Source organism: Watersipora subatra, chromosome 8 (genome assembly GCF_963576615.1).
Source record: "Watersipora subatra chromosome 8, tzWatSuba1.1, whole genome shotgun sequence".
Taxonomy (NCBI): domain Eukaryota; kingdom Metazoa; phylum Bryozoa; class Gymnolaemata; order Cheilostomatida; family Watersiporidae; genus Watersipora; species Watersipora subatra.
The window spans coordinates 22,377,112-22,397,379 of record NC_088715.1 but is presented as its reverse complement, the minus strand read 5'-3'; the positions used below and the strand labels follow the sequence as shown (position 1 = coordinate 22,397,379).

Sequence of the window (20,268 nt, the reverse complement as noted above, 5' to 3'; positions counted from 1 at the left end):
CAGCAACCTCATTTCACAGTGCGATGAATATGAGGCGCTTCAAGTTTTACGACTGCAAAAAATGTTTGGCCACGTAACTTTTAAAACTACAATATGGTTCAAAATGGCATAATTCTAATTTTATTAATAATACCTTTTATTAATGATTTTTTTCACATTATATATTTTAAGCTCTATTAACACGCGCCACTGTTGTTATTACTAGTTTCCGCATTTCTAGGGCTAACTTACACGGTATAAACTCTGCCGAAAATCAAGCCTCAATAAATTCTAGGTGGGTAATTTCTCTGTTAAGACAATCAAAAGTCAAAGACCAAGAAGGATTGTTCAAATGAAAGAAAAAAATATTTCTTAAAAGTAGGTCAAACTCTTTAGATTAATATATAAAAGTATGGTGAGAAAATAAATTTATAAACATACTTTTTCATAAACTACGAGGTTTGTCATCGAAGACTGCAGGAAATTTGAAAATTACATCGAGTTATGATAAACGAACTATGAAAGTAATTGTAGCAATTTTAAAAACTTTCAAAAGAGTCAAATTGGCTGTTATATTTTCACGACGTAGCTATTAAACACGCATACGTGTTTTGAAAAGTTTTTTATAGTCATGAATACAAGTCTGTTGCGGTAAACCTTTTAGGGCTTGCAAAAAGGAGAATAAAACAGTTTTGTCTTATTATATATGATACAATTAAAACTGAACTCAGCGTAGAGTTGAAAAAACGTTGCATTAGGAAGATACCAAAACGATGATCATGTTAGGCCGTAATGTGCCATCTAATGTAACTATGTTGCCATTAGTATTTAAATCATGGTGCACCTGGAAACTATACCCCGTATTAACCAAAAATGCCACGGGCAAATACGCAAAAGGCTGTGTGTTCAATACCAATGCATGGCATTATCTTTTTCCAAGCTTTTTAAATCAGCTCAGACAGCCTGATTGACACAGCAGTTGTTATTACAAAAAGGCTTTTTTTCGTTGGAAAACAAACCGTTAGCATTTTAATTTGGCCGGGCACATCTCACAAAATCATTTTGATGGTTGTTTTTGTACTTTTTCCGGTGATTGCCATTCAACATGTTTATGTGTGTGCCTTGAAAATGTGTATAGCTGATATAAATAATGAATAGATTTGGTTCTATTAGCGCTATTCAAAGTCGCCACTTTCAATGAGAGCTCAAGTTCGAAATGTTTGAGTCAGATTTCTTACATCAAAAGGAGAAGGTTTGGCAGACGACTTGTGCCATTAAGTATTAGAACAATTCACTGTCACCTGTTGTCTGCTTAAACTGTTGTTTTAAAATACATGTAGGGATTAAAACAAGCCTCTCCGGCACTCCGCGAGTTCCAGTCATGTTATGAAGTCGATTAAAGAGATGAAATAGTACAATTTTGTCCAATGGTCAAATTTTGTTATTCGATCATCTTATTATAAATTTTTTTACATCATAGAATTTAACGTTTTTCTATAAACTCATGTAGACGAATGTGAAAATGTATGCTACCACAGCTTGCAGAGAACTCTTTACAATACAGCGTCAATTACATTGCAATGTCAGACAGCAAACCTCATTTCACAGTGTGATGAATGTGAGGCGCTTTAAGTTTTACGAGTGCAAAAAATGTTTGGCCACGTAACTTTTAAAACTACAATAAGGTTCAAAATGGCATAATTCTAATTTTATTAATAATACCTTTTATTAATAAATTTGTTCACATTATATATTTTAAGCTATATTTACATGCTATACTGTTGTTTTACTAGTTTGCGCATTTTTAGGGCTAACTTACACTGTATAAACTCAGCCGAAAATCAAGCCTCAATAAAATCTAGGTGAGTAATTTCTCTGTTAAAACAGTCAAAAGTCAAAGACAAAGAAGCATTGTTCAAATGAAATTAAAAGATATTTTTTTAGGTAGGTCAAACTCTTTAGATTAATATATAAAAGTATGCTGAGAAAATAAATTTATAAACATACTTTTTCATAAACTAAGAAGTTGGTCGTCAAAGACTGCAGGATAGTTGAAAATTACATCGAGTTATGGTAAACGAACTATGAAAGTAATTGTAGTAATTTTAAAAATTTTCGAAAAAGGCAAAATGGCTGTTATATTTTCACGGTTCAGCTATTAAATACCAATGCATGTTTTGAAAAGTTTCTCTTTAAGTCATGAATACAAGTCTGTTGCGGTAAACCTTTGACGGCTCGCAAAACGGCGAATAAAACAGTTTTCTCTTATTATATATGATACAATTAAAATTGAGCTCAGCGTAGAGTTGAAAAAAACATTGCATTAGGAAGATACCAAAACAATGATCATGTTAGGCCATAATGTGCCATCTAATGTAACTATGTTGCCAGTAGTATTTAAATCATGGTGCACCTGGAAACAATACGCCGTATTAACCAAAACTGCCACAGGTCAATACGCAAAATGCTGTGTGTTTAAAACCAATGCATGGCAATATCATTTTCAAAGCTCTTGGAATCAGTTCAGACAGACTGATTGACACAGCAGTTGTTAGAACAAAAAGTTTTTTTTTCTGTGGAAAACAAACGGTTAGCATTTTAATTTGGCCAGGCACATCTCACAAAATCATCTTGATAGTAGTTTTTGAACTTTTTCCGGTAATTGCTTTTCAACATGTTTATGTGTGTGCTTTGAAAATGTGTATAGCTGATATAAACAATGAATAGATTTGGTTCTATTAGTGCTATTCAAAGTCGCCACTTTCAATGAGAGCTTAAGTTCGAGATGTTTGAGTCAGATTTCTTATATTAAAAGGAGAAGGTTTTGCAGACGACTTGCGCCATTAAGTATTAGAACAACTCACTGTCACCAGGGCCGTATTGCTCTATGAGGTAGCCTCTGCTGTGCAGAGGCAAAATTTCAGCACCCAGAACGGGCAAACGGTGATTTTCTTGTTGTTTAGTGTCGACAATGTTCGGACGAAAGGTGCGAAGGTATCGTGCAGAGCAAGTTTCCAGAATTTTACTAGTGGTTGCAAACCTAGCGAATCCATTTCGACACCATTTTTTTACTGCTGAGAAGGGAATGGAAAACAGACGTTTCGGTTTTGTCTGTTCGGTTGCGGCACTTACAAAAAAATGTTCGTTTTCAGGTTGGAAATTCTCAAACAAAAATTTAAATTGCTTCATTATTTAGGGTAATTTTATAGAGAAAGTGACATATTCAGCATAAGTGATTCTCTGTTTTCTAACTTGAGAGGTACTTACAAAAGCCATAATAACACTAAATAACACTAAATAGTTCGAACGTCCTGTTGTGTCCATAGAGTTATGCTGCTCTTTATGCTTAACTACTATGCTATTATCTTAACGGAAGTTACGTGATATACATCACTATATGTGCGAGGTTTAAGCGCCATTACCTTTTATCTGTTTTTTCTGTCAATAAATGCAATCGTAACCATCTGCACTTCGTGTACACTTTAAATGAGTACCAAAACATAATATTGGCGACAAGGATGATTTAGGTTACTTTTGATTCGTTTCTGGTTATTTAACTCGTTATTATTAACTGTGATGGCTGGATTACCTATTCCCACGTTTGATGACGGCACCGAGGTTGACTCGTTTTTAGAAAGATTGGAATGCTACTTTGCTGTGTCTAGTACCGAGAATGCAAAGAAGGTACCTATCTTGTTAATGGGACTTAGTGCTGGTCGGTATCAGACTTTGAGAGACTTGGTTTCGCCTGCAGTGCCACAATCTGTTGGTTATGACGATTTAAAGCTTAGCTTACAATCACACTTTGGTGAGCCTAGAAACATGAGGCTGGAGCATACGCGGTTTCGCTCAATTATACGTCAGAATGGTGAGTCATTTACAGATTTCCAGATTCGAGTCAGAAAGGGAGCTAGATACTGTAACTTTGGAGATAGACTTGATGAAAATTTGCTGGAGCAATTTATCTCTGGAGTTAATCATTCAGGATTATCGAAAAAACACACTGAGGATACCAGAATCACGACATTAGCTGGAGCTATGGAAGTTGCTGGTACAGTTCAGTTACTTGATGGCGATTCTCGAGCTATAGCTGCCACTACTCCTAATGTCGTCGCTCGTGTTGCTCATAAAGGAGGTGCAATATCTAACTATAACACTTTTTCGGCTAGTAACACTAGAAAAGGACAGAAGACTTCAAAGACCGTTACGTGCTTCCGATGTTCAAAGCCTGGCCATGTAGCTAGTGACACTTCCTGTCCTGCACGGAGTAAAATTTGTAACCATTGCAAGGAGGGACATTTTGCAGGCTCGAGGTTCTGTCGTAAAGCGAAGAACAAGAAATCTACAACGGTGAACGCTATTGCTGACGATAACGCTGCTACACCTGATGGCATTACGACTATGACCGGTTCGCCTTCAGCTGTAGACAATTTTAGTCATGAGTTTACGGTAGGCCATCGGCTTACGCTTGGTAAAGGTACACCTACTTGTACTGCATCAATGGCGGGTATTTCAGTAACATTTCTTGTAGATTCGGGTGCTGTAGATAATGTACTTGATAGACAGACCTATGACATTTTACGCAATAGTGTTGTATTACAACCAACTACCAAGAAATTATTTGCTTATGGACAATGTGCACCCTTGCGTATGTTAGGGCAATTCAATTTAAATGTCTCAGTAGATAGTAAGACTGTTAATGCTACATTTTATGTCTTTGATGGTATTGCATGCAATTTGTTGAGTGCTGCCACTGCTAGTAGTTTAGGGCTATTCTGTTTGACCAATGTTAGTAGCTTGAGTACTGAAGCCAGTTTGGAAAGTGTTGTGAAAGACAAGTACCCTGGATGTTTCCTAAAGAAAGGGATGAGGTTCGTCTGTGTGTTGACATGAGACGCGCCAACACGGCAATTGTTAGGGAACGCTATCCTGTGCCAACAATGCAGGAAATGCTAGTTGAGCTCAATGGGTCTAAAGTGTTTTCCAAGTTGGATTTGAAACAGGGTTTTTTCCAGTGTGAATTGCATCCTGCATCTCGGAATATTACTACTTTTGTAACACATATCGGTCTGTTTAGAATGAAGCGGTTAGGAATGGGAGTATCTGCTGCTCCTGAGATTTTTCAGTACACCATTCAGACAGTCTTGAATGGGCTTGAGGGAGTTTTAAATTTAGCTGATGATATTGTCGTTTTTGGTCAAACTAGTGCTGAGCACAAAGTCAGATTGTTAAAAGTAATGAGTCGCTTGTCCGAGTGTGGTCTTACTTTAAACCCTGCTAAATGTGCATTTGGTGTTTCCTCGATCAAGTTTTTAGGTCATGTTATTTCGAGTGATGGTGTCTCACCTGACCCTTGTAAGATTAATTCCATTTTGTCAGCTAGACCTCCCCAAAATGTAGCTGAATTGAAATGTTTTTTGGGACTTGTGCAATTTGTTGGTCGATATGTTCCCAATCTTGCTGTTGTTGCTTCACCTTTGTGGTCACTGACTAAGAGCTGTGTTCGTTTTGAATGGTTGCAGGTACACCAGGATTCTTTTGTAGCTATCAAAGATTTGATGACTCCGTGTGAAACCTTGGCATACTATGACAGGAATGCACCCACCACTGTGGTCGCAGATGCAAGTCCTACTAGTCTCGTTGGAGTGTTATGCCAACTTCAACAGGGAGTTTCTCGCGTTGTGGCATATGGGCATCGACGGTTGACAGATGTTGAGTCACGTTATTCTCAGATTGAGCGCAAGGCGCTTGCCTTGATTGGGGCTTGTGAGCATTTTAAAATGTACTTGCTAGGGAACAGTTTCCAGTTGGTGACTGACCATAAACCTTTAGTTGCAATTTTTAATAACCCAAGTTCCAGGCCAACCCCCCGATTGGAAAGATGGAGTCTTAGGCTTCAGGCATTTGATTTCGATCTTGTTTACTGGCGAGGCTCCGAGAATATTGCTGATGCCATGTTTTGTTTGAGTGTATCAAGGGATGTCTCTGGGCCTGTCACTGATGATTCATACATCAGGGCAGTTGTAGAAACTGCTATGCCTTGTGCTCTGTCTTGGAAGGAGATGTGTGAGGCGGCTTTGACTTGTGAGGAGTCTAAGATTATTAATTCAGCACTTCAAACTGGTAATTGGCAGCAGTTTTCTTCTGCGATAAAGGCTGTTCGCGATGAGCTGAGTAGTTGTGAAGGCGCGATTCTCCGCGGCGACCGTATTTTTGTTCCAGTGTCATTGCGACGCAGAGTTCTTTCTTTGGCTCATGAAGGGCACCAAGGGATTGTGAAGACAAAACGGCGATTGCGTCTGAAAGTCTGGTGGCCCGGTGTTGATAAGGAGGCCGAATTGTTCTGCAGACAGTGCGTTTCTTGTCAGTTGGTTAGTAATGATGGTCCTCCTGTACCAATCACTCCCACCCAAATGCCTAATGGTCCCTGGAAGTTTTGTGCCATTGATTTACTGGGTCCTTTGCCGGATGGTCGTTCTGTTCTGGTTTTAGTCGATTATTTTAGTAGAATCTTTGAATGTTCTTTTTTAAAGAATACCAAGGCGGAGAAAGTTGTCCTTTTTTAGAGAATGTCTTTTCACTGTATGGGTACCCGGAGTTGCTTCGCTCAGATAATGGTCCGCAATTTGTGTCGGGCGAATTTCAAGGATACTTGAAGCAGTGTGGAGTGCGATGGGTATCGACCACACCTTTGTGGCCACAAGCCAATGGGGAAGTTGAACGTATGAACCGGACTCTTTTGAAGGTTCTCAAAGTTGCGAAGGAAGAGGGCAGAGATCTTGAAAGAGCTGTACAGGAATTTTCTATGGCTTACAAGTCGACACCTCATTCGGCAACAGGAATGACACCTTTTTCTTTGATGTTTGGAAGAGAGATGAGAACAAAGTTGCCTATGTACAGCGATGTTCTTCGTGGTATAGACAGTGAGGCTAGGGATTGTGATGGTCAATACAAGGAGAAAATGAAAACCTATGCCGATAGGGGCACTAGAGACACTGAGTTTGGAGTAGGAGATAAGGTGGTTATGAGACAGGAAAGCAAGGGGAAGCAAGACACTAACTATAGACGAGAAGAGCATACATTTGTTGGGCTTCAAGGTTCCGATATGGCTGGTGCGAGGTCGAATGGTTCTTTGGTTCGGAGAAACGCATCTTTTGCAAAGCAGCTTGCATCTCCCAGTTCTTTTGACAATAACGCACAAGTAAAGGAAAGCGTCACACAGGTGCCAAATGAGCAATCTAAGTCTAGCGTTGTTATAGAGGATGGCCTTTCCAGTCGTAGGTGTAGTTCTCGGGCTCATAAACGACCTTCAAAGTTTGACGATTTTCAAATGTATTAGACACTCACACACCCAGGGTACTTGTCTTGTTTTTATATTTTCTTTTATTTGGTGCAATTTATGTATTTTGTTAACATTAACTTTAGACTATGCTATTAAGTAGTTGTCTTGTTTTATTGTGTGTACTCGACTAACTGAATACCTTTGGTTTTGTAATGTATTTTACTATCTAAAGTCTTGGAGGGATGTTGTGTCCATAGAGTTATGTTGCTCTTTATGCTTAACGACTATGCTATTCTCTTAACGGAAGTTACGTGATATACATCACTATATGTGCGAGGTTTAAGCGCCATTACCTTTTATCTGTTTCTTCTGTCAATAAATGCAATCGTAACCATCTGCACTTTGTGTACACTTTAAATGAGTACCAAAACATAATACGTCCGAGAGAAAAAACGATCGTTATAAGTTGGAAAATCCCAAACACGTATGCGTTACTATTGGCTGAAAGTAATCACATGACTGGAAAAAGGTTGTTGTTGCTGGGTAGCCGTTGGACATTGATTGTTTTTGCAAAGAGCTAGTTTATTTTAAGCAAGAATATCTCTGGACCTGGATCATTTTTGCTGAAACTTTGTCACAGTGACTAAACTTTGTGGCCAGAAATATTAAGAAAAGATAAATCTAGAATTTTGAGAAAATGTGACATTGATCGTTCTTCCGTTGAGGTCTTCATCTGCTTGACAAGCTTTAGTCACGTATTATATGTCTATAATTTGTTTGTTTAGTGAGCTATGTTATTATCTAAATTTGCATGAAAATATTTATTGTATAGTTTTTATTTTTATGCTCACTCGTTGCACCTGTTTATCCATGGGTAAGGGTTGTACCATCAGCACCAAACCTGATCACCCAAGGCGTGAGAAGAATCTCTAACTTTGTTATTTCCAAAATCTACCATCTTCAAATTTAAATAATATTTAGGAAAAAACTCTGATATCCCATTGAACTTTGAGTCACTCAGTGACTGGTGCTCCTATTATAGATCTAGATAGCTTAAGTTAGTTTCATTGTTCTACCATTATTTTTTCTCGGCAGAATCACAAACCTTCTAATATTCAATTTTAAATAATCTTTATTCTTTTATTTATAGATTTGCTGTTTAGAGTTTATTATCAAATCTTAATCAATAATCATAATATTTTTCTTTCTTACCACTGGCACAAGTTTACATACCACATGATTTGTATTCAATAATTCGTACGGAAGGTGATACACAGCAATCTTCATGATTTTTGAGAAATATTTTTAGTATTATGCTTGCTTGTATAAGTTGCAATAATGCAATTAAAACTGCTCTCAAAAAGGGTTTCTTGTGTGTGTTCTGTAAAAATTGTTCGATATTCGGGAGGGCGTTGCACCCCTCCCCAACCAGCCCCGTCGGCCGCCCAGGCCTACAGCCCTTACAAGTTGCCTAAGAGGGCTACTCAAGATATTGGCAGAGGCATCCTAAAAATGAACAATACAGCCCTGCACTGTCACCTGTCGTCTGCTTAAACTATTGTTTCAAAATACATGTAGGGATTAAAACAAGGCTCTCCGGCGTTCCGCTAGTTCCAGTCATGTTATGAAATCAATTAAAGAGTTGAAATAGTACAATTTTGTACAATAGTCAAATTTTGTTATTCGATCATCTTATTATAGAATTTATTACATTATATAATCATCGTTTTTCTATAGACTCATGTAGACGTATTTGAAAATGTATGCTACCACAGCTTGCAGAGAACTCTTTACAATAAAGCGTCAGATCCAATGCAATTTCAGTCAGCAACCTCATTTCACAGTGTGATGAATATGAGGCGCTGTAAGTTTTACGACTGCAAAAAATGTTTGGCCACGTAACTTTTAAAACTACAATATGGTTCAAAAAGGCATAATTATAATTTTATTATTAATACCTTTTATTAATGATTTTTTTCACATCATGTATTTTAAGCTATATTAACACGCTCTACGGTTGTTTTTACTAGTTTGCGCATTTTTAGGGCTAACTTACACGGTATAAACTCAGCTGAAAATCAAGCCTCAACAAAATCTAGGTGAGTAATTTCTTTGTTAAGACGGTCAAAAGTCAAAGACAAAGAAAGATTGTTCAATTGAAATTAAAAGATATTTTTTAGAAGTAGGTCAAAATCTTTAGATTAATATATAAAAGTATGGTGAGAAAATAAATTTATAAACATACTTTTTCATTACCTAAAAAGTTGGTCATCGAAGACTGCAGGAAATTTCAAAATTAGATCGAGTTATGGTAAACGAACTATGAAAGTAATTGTAGTAATTTTAAAAACTTTCGAAAAAAACAAAATGACTTATATTTTCACGATTTGGCTATTAAATACGCATACATGTTTTGAGAAGTTTTTTTTATAGTCATGAATACAAGTCTGTTGCGGTAAAGCTTTTAGGGCTTGCAAAAAAAGAGAATAAAACAGTTTTTTCTTATTATATATGATACAATTAATATTGAGCTCAGCGTAGAGTTGAAAAAACGTTGCATTAGGAAGATACCAAAACAATGATCAAGTTAGGCCATAGTGTGCCATCTAATGTAACTAAGTTGCCAGTAGTATAGTATTTAAATCATGGTGCGCCTGGAAACAATACACCGTATTAACCAAAAATGCCACAGGCCAATACGCAAAAGGCTGTGTGTTCAATACCAATGCATAGCAATATCTTTTTCAAAGCTCTTGGAATCAGTTCAGACAGACTGATTGACACAGTAGTTGTTATTACGAAAACATTACGCCTGGAAAGAATACGCCGTATTAACCAAAAACGCCATGGGCCAATACGCAAAAGGCTGTGTGTTCAATACCAATGCATGGCAATATCTTTTTCAAAGCTCTGGGAATCAGTTCAGACAGACTGATTGACACAGCAGTTGTTATTACAAAAAGGTTTTTTTCTGTGGAAAACAAACTGTTAGCATTTTAATTTGGCCGGGCACATCTCACAAAATCATCTTGATAGTTGTTTTTGAACTTTTTCCGGTGATTGCCATTCAACATGTTTATGTGTGTGCTTTGAAAATGTGTATAGCTGATATAAATAATGAATAGATTTGGTTCTATTAGCGCTATTCAAAGTCGCCACTTTCAATGAGAGCTCAAGTTCGAAATGTTTGAGTCAGATTTCATACATCGAAAGGAGAAGGTTTTGCAGACGACTTGTGCCATTAAGTATTAGAACAATTCACTGTCACCTGTCGTCTGCTTAAACTATTGTTTTAAAATACATGTAGGGATAAAGACAAGCCTCTCCGGCACTCCGCGAGTTCCAGTCATGTTATGAAATCGATTAAAGAGATGAAATAGTACAATTTTGTCCAATGGTCAAATTTTGTTATTCGATCATCTTATTATAGATTTTTTTACATCATAGAATTTAACGTTTTTCTATAACCTCGTGTTGACGAATGTGAAAATGTATGCTACCACAGCTTGCAGAGAACTCTTTACAATAAAGCGTCAATTGCATTGCAATGTCAGACAGCAACCTCATTTCACAGTGTGATGAATTTGAGGCGCTTTAAGTTTTACGAGTGCAAAAGATGTTTGGCCACGTAACTTTTAAAACTACAATAAGGTTCAGAATGGCATAATTCTAATTTTATTATTAATACCTTTTATTAATAAATTTGTTCACATTATATATTTTAAGCTATATTTACACGCTATACTGTTGTTTTACTAGTTTGCGCATTTTTAGGGCTAACTTACACGGTATAAACTCTGCCGAAAATCAAGCCTCAATAAAATTTAGGTGAGTAATTTTTCTGTTAAGACAGTCAAAAGTCAAAGACAAAGAAGCATTGTTCAAATGAAATTAAAAGATTTTTTTTTAAGTAGGTCAAACTCTTTAGATTAATATATAAAAGTATGCTGAGAAAATAAGTTTATAAACATACTTTTTCATAAACTAAGAAGTTGGTCATCAAAGACTGCAGGATAGTTGAAAATTACATCGAGTTATGGTAAACGAACTATGAAAGTAATTGTAGTAATTGTAAAAACTTTCGAAAAAGGCAAAATGGCTGTTATATTTTCACGGTTGAACTATTAAATACCCATGCATGTTTTGAAAAGTTTTTTTTATAGTCATGAATACAAGTCTGTTGCTGTAAACCTTTTTGGGCTCGCAAAAAGGAGAATAAAACCGTTTTCTCTTATTATATATGATACAATTAATATTGAGCTCAGCGTAGAGTTGAAAAAACGTTGCATTAGGAAGATACCAAAACAATGATCATGTTAGGCCATAATGTGCCATCTAATGTAACTATGTTGCCAGTAGTATTTAAATCATGGTGCACCTGGAAACAATACGCCGTATTAACCAAAACTGCCACAGGTCAATACGCAAAATGCTGTGTGTTTAAAACCAATGCATGGCAATATCATTTTCAAAGCTCTTGGAATCAGTTCAGACAGACTGATTGACACAGCAGTTGTTATTACAAAAAGGTTTTTTCTGTGGAAAACAAACCGTTAGCATTTTAATTTGGCCGGGCACATCTCACAAAATCATCTTGATAGTTGTTTTTGAACTTTTTCCGGTGATTGCCATTCAACATGTTTATGTGTGTGCTTTGAAAATGTGTATAGCTGATATAAATAATGAATAGATTTGGTTCTATTAGCGCTATTCAAAGTCGCAACTTTCAATGAAAGCTCAAGTTCGAAATGTTTGAGTCAGATTTCTTACATCGAAAGGAGAAAGTTTTGCAGACGACTTGTGCCATTAAGTATTAGAACAATTCACTGTCACCTGTCGTCTGCTTAAACTTATGTTTCAAAATACATGTAGGGATTAAAACAAGGCTCTCCGGCGCTCCGCGAGTTCCAACCATGTTATGAAATTGATTAAAGATATGAAATAGTACAATTTTGTACAATAGTCAAATTTTGTTATTCGACCATCTTATTATAGATTTTTTTACATCATAGAATTTAATGTTTTTCTTTAAACTCGTGTTGACGTATGTGAAAATGTATGCTACCACAGCTTGAGAGAACTCTTTACAATAAAGCGTCGATTGCATTGCAATGTCAGACAGCAACCTCATTTCACAGTGCAATGAATATGAGGCGCTTTAAGTTTTACGACTGCAAAAAATGTTTGGCCGCGTAACTTGTAAAACAACAATAAGGTTCAAAATGGCATAATTCTAATTTCATTATTAATACCTTTTATTAATGATTTTTTTTACATTATATATTTTGAGCTATATTAACACGCTCTACTGTTGTTTTTACTAGTTTGCACATTTTTAGGGCTAACTTACACGGTATAAACTCTGCTGAAAATTAAGCCTCAATAAAATCTAGGTGAGTAATTTCTCTGTTAAGAAAGTCGAAAGTCAAAGACAAAGAAGGATTGTTCAATTGAAGTTAAAAGATATTTTTTAGAAGTAGGTCAAACTCTTTAGATTAATATATAAAAGTATGGTGAGAAAATAAATTTACAAACATACTTTTTCATAAACTAAGAGGTTGGTCATCGAAGACTGCAGGATAGTTGAAAATTACATCGAGTTATGGTAAACGAACTATGAAAGTAATTGTAGTAATTTTAAAAACTTTCAAAAAAGTCAAAATGTCTGTTATATTTTCACGATATAGCTATTAAATACGCATGCATGTTTTGAAAAGTTTTTTTTATAGTCATGAATACAAGTCTGTTGCTGTAAACCTTTTTGGGCTCGCAAAAAGGAGAATAAAACAGTTTTCTCTTATTATATATGATACAATTAAAATGGAGCTCAGCGTAGAGTTGAAAAAACGTTGCATTAGGAAGATACCAAAACAATCATCATGTTAGGCAATAATGTGCCATTTAATGTAACTAAGTTGCCAGTAGTATTTAAATCATGGTGCGCCTGGAAACAATACACCGCATTAACCAAAATTGCCACGGGCCAATACACAAAAGGCTGTGTGTTCAATACCAATGCATGGCAATATCTTTTTCAAAGCTCTGGGAATCAGTTCAGACAGATTGATTGACACAGCAGTTGTTATTACAAAAACATTACGCCTGGAAAGAATACGGCGTATTAACCAAAAATGCCATGGGCCAATACGCAAAAGGCTGTGTGTTCAATACCAATGCATGGCAATATCTTTTTCAAAGTTCTTGGAATCAGTTCAGACAGACTGATTGACACAGCAGTTGTTATTACAAAAAGGTTTTTTTCTGTGGAAAACAAACCGTTAGCATTTTAATTTGGCCGGGCACATCTCACAAAATCATCTTGATAGTTGTTTTTGAACTTTTTCCGGTAATTGCTATTCAACATGTTTATGTGTGTGCTTAGAAAATGTGTATAGCTGATAAAAATAATGAATAGATTTGGTTCTATTAGCGCTATTCAAAGTCGTCACTTTCAATGAGAGCCTTAGTTCGAGATGCTTGAGTCAGATTTCTTACATCAAATCGAGAAAGTTTTGCAGACGACTTGTGCCATTAAGTATTAGAACAGTTCACTGTCACCTGTCGTCTGCTTAAACTATTGTTTCAAACTACATGTAGGGATTAAAACAAGGCTCTCCGGCCTTCGAAATGTTTGAGTCAGAATTCTTACATCAAAAGAAGAAGGTTTTGCAGACGACTTGTGCCATTAAGTATTACAACAATTCACTGTCACCTGTTGTCTGCTTAAACTATTGTTTTAAAATACATGTAGGGATTAAAACAAGGCTCTCCGGCACTCCGCGAGTTCCAGTCATGTTATGAATTCGATTAAAGAGTTGAAATAGTACAATTTGTACAATAGTCAAATTTTGTTATTCGATCATCTTATTGTAGATTTTATTACATCATAGAATTCAACGTCTTTCTATAAACTCATGTAGACGTATTTGAAAATGTATGCTACCACAGCTTGCAGAGAACTCTTTACAATAAAGCGTCAAACGTAATGCAATTTCAGTAAGCAACCTCATTTCACAGTGCGATGAATATGAGGCGCTGTAAGTTTTACGACTGCAAAAAATGTTTGGCCACGTAACTTTTAAAACTACAATATGGTTCAAAAAGGCATAATTATAATTTTATTATTAATACCTTTTATTAATGATTTTTTTCACATCATGTATTTTAAGCTATATTAACACGCTCTACGGTTGTTTTTACTAGTTTGCGCATTTTTAGGGCTAACTTACACGGTATAAACTCAGCTGAAAATCAAGCCTCAACAAAATCTAGGTGAGTAATTTCTTTGTTAAGACGGTCAAAAGTCAAAGACAAAGAAAGATTGTTCAATTGAAATTAAAAGATATTTTTTAGAAGTAGGTCAAAATCTTTAGATTAATATATAAAAGTATGGTGAGAAAATAAATTTATAAACATACTTTTTCATTACCTAAAAAGTTGGTCATCGAAGACTGCAGGAAATTTCAAAATTAGATCGAGTTATGGTAAACGAACTATGAAAGTAATTGTAGTAATTTTAAAAACTTTCGAAAAAAACAAAATGACTTATATTTTCACGATTTGGCTATTAAATACGCATACATGTTTTGAGAAGTTTTTTTTATAGTCATGAATACAAGTCTGTTGCGGTAAAGCTTTTAGGGCTTGCAAAAAAAGAGAATAAAACAGTTTTCTCTTATTATATATGATACAATTAATATTGAGCTCAGCGTAGAGTTGAAAAAACGTTGCATTAGGAAGATACCAAAACAATGATCAAGTTAGGCCATAGTGTGCCATCTAATGTAACTAAGTTGCCAGTAGTATAGTATTTAAATCATGGTGCGCCTGGAAACAATACACCGTATTAACCAAAAATGCCACAGGCCAATACGCAAAAGGCTGTGTGTTCAATACCAATGCATAGCAATATCTTTTTCAAAGCTCTTGGAATCAGTTCAGACAGACTGATTGACACAGTAGTTGTTATTACGAAAACATTACGCCTGGAAAGAATACGCCGTATTAACCAAAAACGCCATGGGCCAATACGCAAAAGGCTGTGTGTTCAATACCAATGCATGGCAATATCTTTTTCAAAGCTCTGGGAATCAGTTCAGACAGACTGATTGACACAGCAGTTGTTATTACAAAAAGGTTTTTTTCTGTGGAAAACAAACTGTTAGCATTTTAATTTGGCCGGGCACATCTCACAAAATCATCTTGATAGTTGTTTTTGAACTTTTTCTGGTGATTGCCATTCAACATGTTTATGTGTGTGCTTTGAAAATGTGTATAGCTGATATAAATAATGAATAGATTTGGTTCTATTAGCGCTATTCAAAGTCGCCACTTTCAATGAGAGCTCAAGTTCGAAATGTTTGAGTCAGATTTCATACATCGAAAGGAGAAGGTTTTGCAGACGACTTGTGCCATTAAGTATTAGAACAATTCACTGTCACCTGTCGTCTGCTTAAACTATTGTTTTAAAATACATGTAGGGATAAAGACAAGCCTCTCCGGCACTCCGCGAGTTCCAGTCATGTTATGAAATCGATTAAAGAGATGAAATAGTACAATTTTGTCCAATGGTCAAATTTTGTTATTCGATCATCTTATTATAGATTTTTTTACATCATAGAATTTAACGTTTTTCTATAACCTCGTGTTGACGAATGTGAAAATGTATGCTACCACAGCTTGCAGAGAACTCTTTACAATAAAGCGTCAATTGCATTGCAATGTCAGACAGCAACCTCATTTCACAGTGTGATGAATTTGAGGCGCTTTAAGTTTTACGAGTGCAAAAGATGTTTGGCCACGTAACTTTTAAAACTACAATAAGGTTCAGAATGGCATAATTCTAATTTTATTATTAATACCTTTTATTAATAAATTTGTTCACATTATATATTTTAAGCTATATTTACACGCTATACTGTTGTTTTACTAGTTTGCGCATTTTTAGGGCTAACTTACACGGTATAAACTCTGCCGAAAATCAAGCCTCAATAAAATTTAGGTGAGTAATTTTTCTGTTAAGACAGTCAAAAGTCAAAGACAAAGAAGCATTGTTCAAATGAAATTAAAAGATTTTTTTTTAAGTAGGTCAAACTCTTTAGATTAATATATAAAAGTATGCTGAGAAAATAAGTTTATAAACATACTTTTTCATAAACTAAGAAGTTGGTCATCAAAGACTGCAGGATAGTTGAAAATTACATCGAGTTATGGTAAACGAACTATGAAAGTAATTGTAGTAATTGTAAAAACTTTCGAAAAAGGCAAAATGGCTGTTATATTTTCACGGTTGAACTATTAAATACCCATGCATGTTTTGAAAAGTTTTTTTTATAGTCATGAATACAAGTCTGTTGCTGTAAACCTTTTTGGGCTCGCAAAAAGGAGAATAAAACCGTTTTCTCTTATTATATATGATACAATTAATATTGAGCTCAGCGTAGAGTTGAAAAAACGTTGCATTAGGAAGATACCAAAACAATGATCATGTTAGGCCATAATGTGCCATCTAATGTAACTATGTTGCCAGTAGTATTTAAATCATGGTGCACCTGGAAACAATACGCCGTATTAACCAAAACTGCCACAGGTCAATACGCAAAATGCTGTGTGTTTAAAACCAATGCATGGCAATATCATTTTCAAAGCTCTGGGAATCAGTTCAGACAGACTGATTGACACAGCAGTTGTTATTACAAAAAGGTTTTTTCTGTGGAAAACAAACCGTTAGCATTTTAATTTGGCCGGGCACATCTCACAAAATCATCTTGATAGTTGTTTTTGAACTTTTTCCGGTGATTGCCATTCAACATGTTTATGTGTGTGCTTTGAAAATGTGTATAGCTGATATAAATAATGAATAGATTTGGTTCTATTAGCGCTATTCAAAGTCGCAACTTTCAATGAGAGCTCAAGTTCGAAATGTTTGAGTCAGATTTCTTACATCGAAAGGAGAAAGTTTTGCAGACGACTTGTGCCATTAAGTATTAGAACAATTCACTGTCACCTGTCGTCTGCTTAAACTTATGTTTCAAAATACATGTAGGGATTAAAACAAGGCTCTCCGGCGCTCCGCGAGTTCCAACCATGTTATGAAATTGATTAAAGATATGAAATAGTACAATTTTGTACAATAGTCAAATTTTGTTATTCGACCATCTTATTATAGATTTTTTTACATCATAGAATTTAATGTTTTTCTTTAAACTCGTGTTGACGTATGTGAAAATGTATGCTACCACAGCTTGAGAGAACTCTTTACAATAAAGCGTCGATTGCATTGCAATGTCAGACAGCAACCTCATTTCACAGTGCAATGAATATGAGGCGCTTTAAGTTTTACGACTGCAAAAAATGTTTGGCCGCGTAACTTGTAAAACAACAATAAGGTTCAAAATGGCATAATTCTAATTTCATTATTAATACCTTTTATTAATGATTTTTTTTACATTATATATTTTGAGCTATATTAACACGCTCTACTGTTGTTTTTACTAGTTTGCACATTTTTAGGGCTAACTTACACGGTATAAACTCTGCTGAAAATTAAGCCTCAATAAAATCTAGGTGAGTAATTTCTCTGTTAAGAAAGTCGAAAGTCAAAGACAAAGAAGGATTGTTCAATTGAAGTTAAAAGATATTTTTTAGAAGTAGGTCAAACTCTTTAGATTAATATATAAAAGTATGGTGAGAAAATAAATTTACAAACATACTTTTTCATAAACTAAGAGGTTGGTCATCGAAGACTGCAGGATAGTTGAAAATTACATCGAGTTATGGTAAACGAACTATGAAAGTAATTGTAGTAATTTTAAAAACTTTCAAAAAAGTCAAAATGTCTGTTATATTTTCACGATATAGCTATTAAATACGCATGCATGTTTTGAAAAGTTTTTTTTATAGTCATGAATACAAGTCTGTTGCTGTAAACCTTTTTGGGCTCGCAAAAAGGAGAATAAAATAGTTTTCTCTTATTATATATGATACAATTAAAATGGAGCTCAGCGTAGAGTTGAAAAAACGTTGCATTAGGAAGATACCAAAACAATCATCATGTTAGGCAATAATGTGCCATTTAATGTAACTATGTTGCCAGTAGTATTTAAATCATGGTGCACCTGGTAAAAATACGCCGTACTGACCGAAAATGCCACAGGCCAATACACAAAAGGCTGTGTGTTCAATACCAATGCATGGCAATATCTTTTTCAAAGCTCTGGGAATCAGTTCAGACAGATTGATTGACACAGCAGTTGTTATTACAAAAACATTACGCCTGGAAAGAATACGGCGTATTAACCAAAAATGCCATGGGCCAATACGCAAAAGGCTGTGTGTTCAATACCAATGCATGGCAATATCTTTTTCAAAGTTCTTGGAATCAGTTCAGACAGACTGATTGACACAGCAGTTGTTATTACAAAAATGTTTTTTTCTGTGGAAAACAAACCGTTAGCATTTTAATTTGGCCGGGCACATCTCACAAAATCATCTTGATAGTTGTTTTTGAACTTTTTCCGGTAATTGCTATTCAACATGTTTATGTGTGTGCTTAGAAAATGTGTATAGCTGATAAAAATAATGAATAGATTTGGTTCTATTAGCGCTATTCAAAGTCGTCACTTTCAATGAGAGCCTTAGTTCGAGATGCTTGAGTCAGATTTCTTACATCAAATCGAGAAAGTTTTGCAGACGACTTGTGCCATTAAGTATTAGAACAGTTCACTGTCACCTGTCGTCTGCTTAAACTATTGTTTCAAACTACATGTAGGGATTAAAACAAGGCTCTCCGGCCTTCGAAATGTTTGAGTCAGAATTCTTACATCAAAAGAAGAAGGTTTTGCAGACGACTTGTGCCATTAAGTATTACAACAATTCACTGTCACCTGTTGTCTGCTTAAACTATTGTTTTAAAATACATGTAGGGATTAAAACAAGGCTCTCCGGCACTCCGCGAGTTCCAGTCATGTTATGAATTCGATTAAAGAGTTGAAATAGTACAATTTGTACAATAGTCAAATTTTGTTATTCGATCATCTTATTGTAGATTTTATTACATCATAGAATTCAACGTCTTTCTATAAACTCATGTAGACGTATTTGAAAATGTATGCTACCACAGCTTGCAGAGAACTCTTTACAATAAAGCGTCAAACGTAATGCAATTTCAGTAAGCAACCTCATTTCACAGTGCGATGAATATGAGGCGCTTTAAGTTTAACAACTGTAAAAATGTGGCGCCACGTAACTTTTAAAACTACAATAAGGTTCAAAATGGCAAAATTCTAATTTTATTGTTAATACCGTTTGTTAATGATTTTTTTCACACTATATATTTTAAGCTATATTAACACGCTCTACTGTTGTTTCACTAGCTTGCGCATTGTTAGGGCTAACTTACACGGTATAAACTCTGCTGAAAATCAAGCCTCACTAAATTCTAGGTGAGTAATTTCTCTGTTACGAAAGTCAAATGTCAAAGACAAAGAAAGATTGTTCAATTGAATTTAAAAGATATTTTTAAAAAAGTAGGTCAAACTCTTTAGATCAATATGTAAAAGTATGGTGAGAATATAAATTCATAAACATACTTTTTCATAAACTAAGAAGTTGGTCATTGAAGACTGCAGGAAATTTCAAAATTACATCGAGTTACGGTAAACGAACTATGAAAGTAATTGTAGTAATTTTAAAAACTTTCGAAAAAGTCAAAAAGGCTGTTATCTTTTTACGATTGAGCTATTTAATAGGCATGCTTGTTTGAAAAGTTTTTTTAAAATCATGATTACAAGTCTGTTGCGGTAAACCTTGTAGGGCTCGCAAAAAGGAGAATAAAACAGTTTTCTCTTATTATATATGATACAATTAAAATTGAGCTCAGCGTAGAGTTGAAAAAACGTTGCATTAGGAAGATACCAAAACAATGATCATGTTAGGCCATAATGTGCCATCTAATGTAACTATGTTGCCAGTAGTATTTAAATCATTGTGCACCTGGAAACAATATG

General features: G+C 35.2%; 1 protein-coding gene across 1 annotated transcript; it reads left to right on the top strand.

Annotated features, from left to right (window-relative positions):
- Positions 1 to 3,555: 3,555 nt before the first annotated feature.
- LOC137402374 (uncharacterized) lies at positions 3,556 to 4,872 on the top strand. Its single transcript, XM_068088875.1, has one exon. The coding sequence runs from the start codon at positions 3,556 to 3,558 to the stop codon at positions 4,870 to 4,872; it is 1,317 nt and encodes a 438-aa protein (XP_067944976.1).
- The last annotated feature ends 15,396 nt before the right edge of the window (positions 4,873 to 20,268 follow it).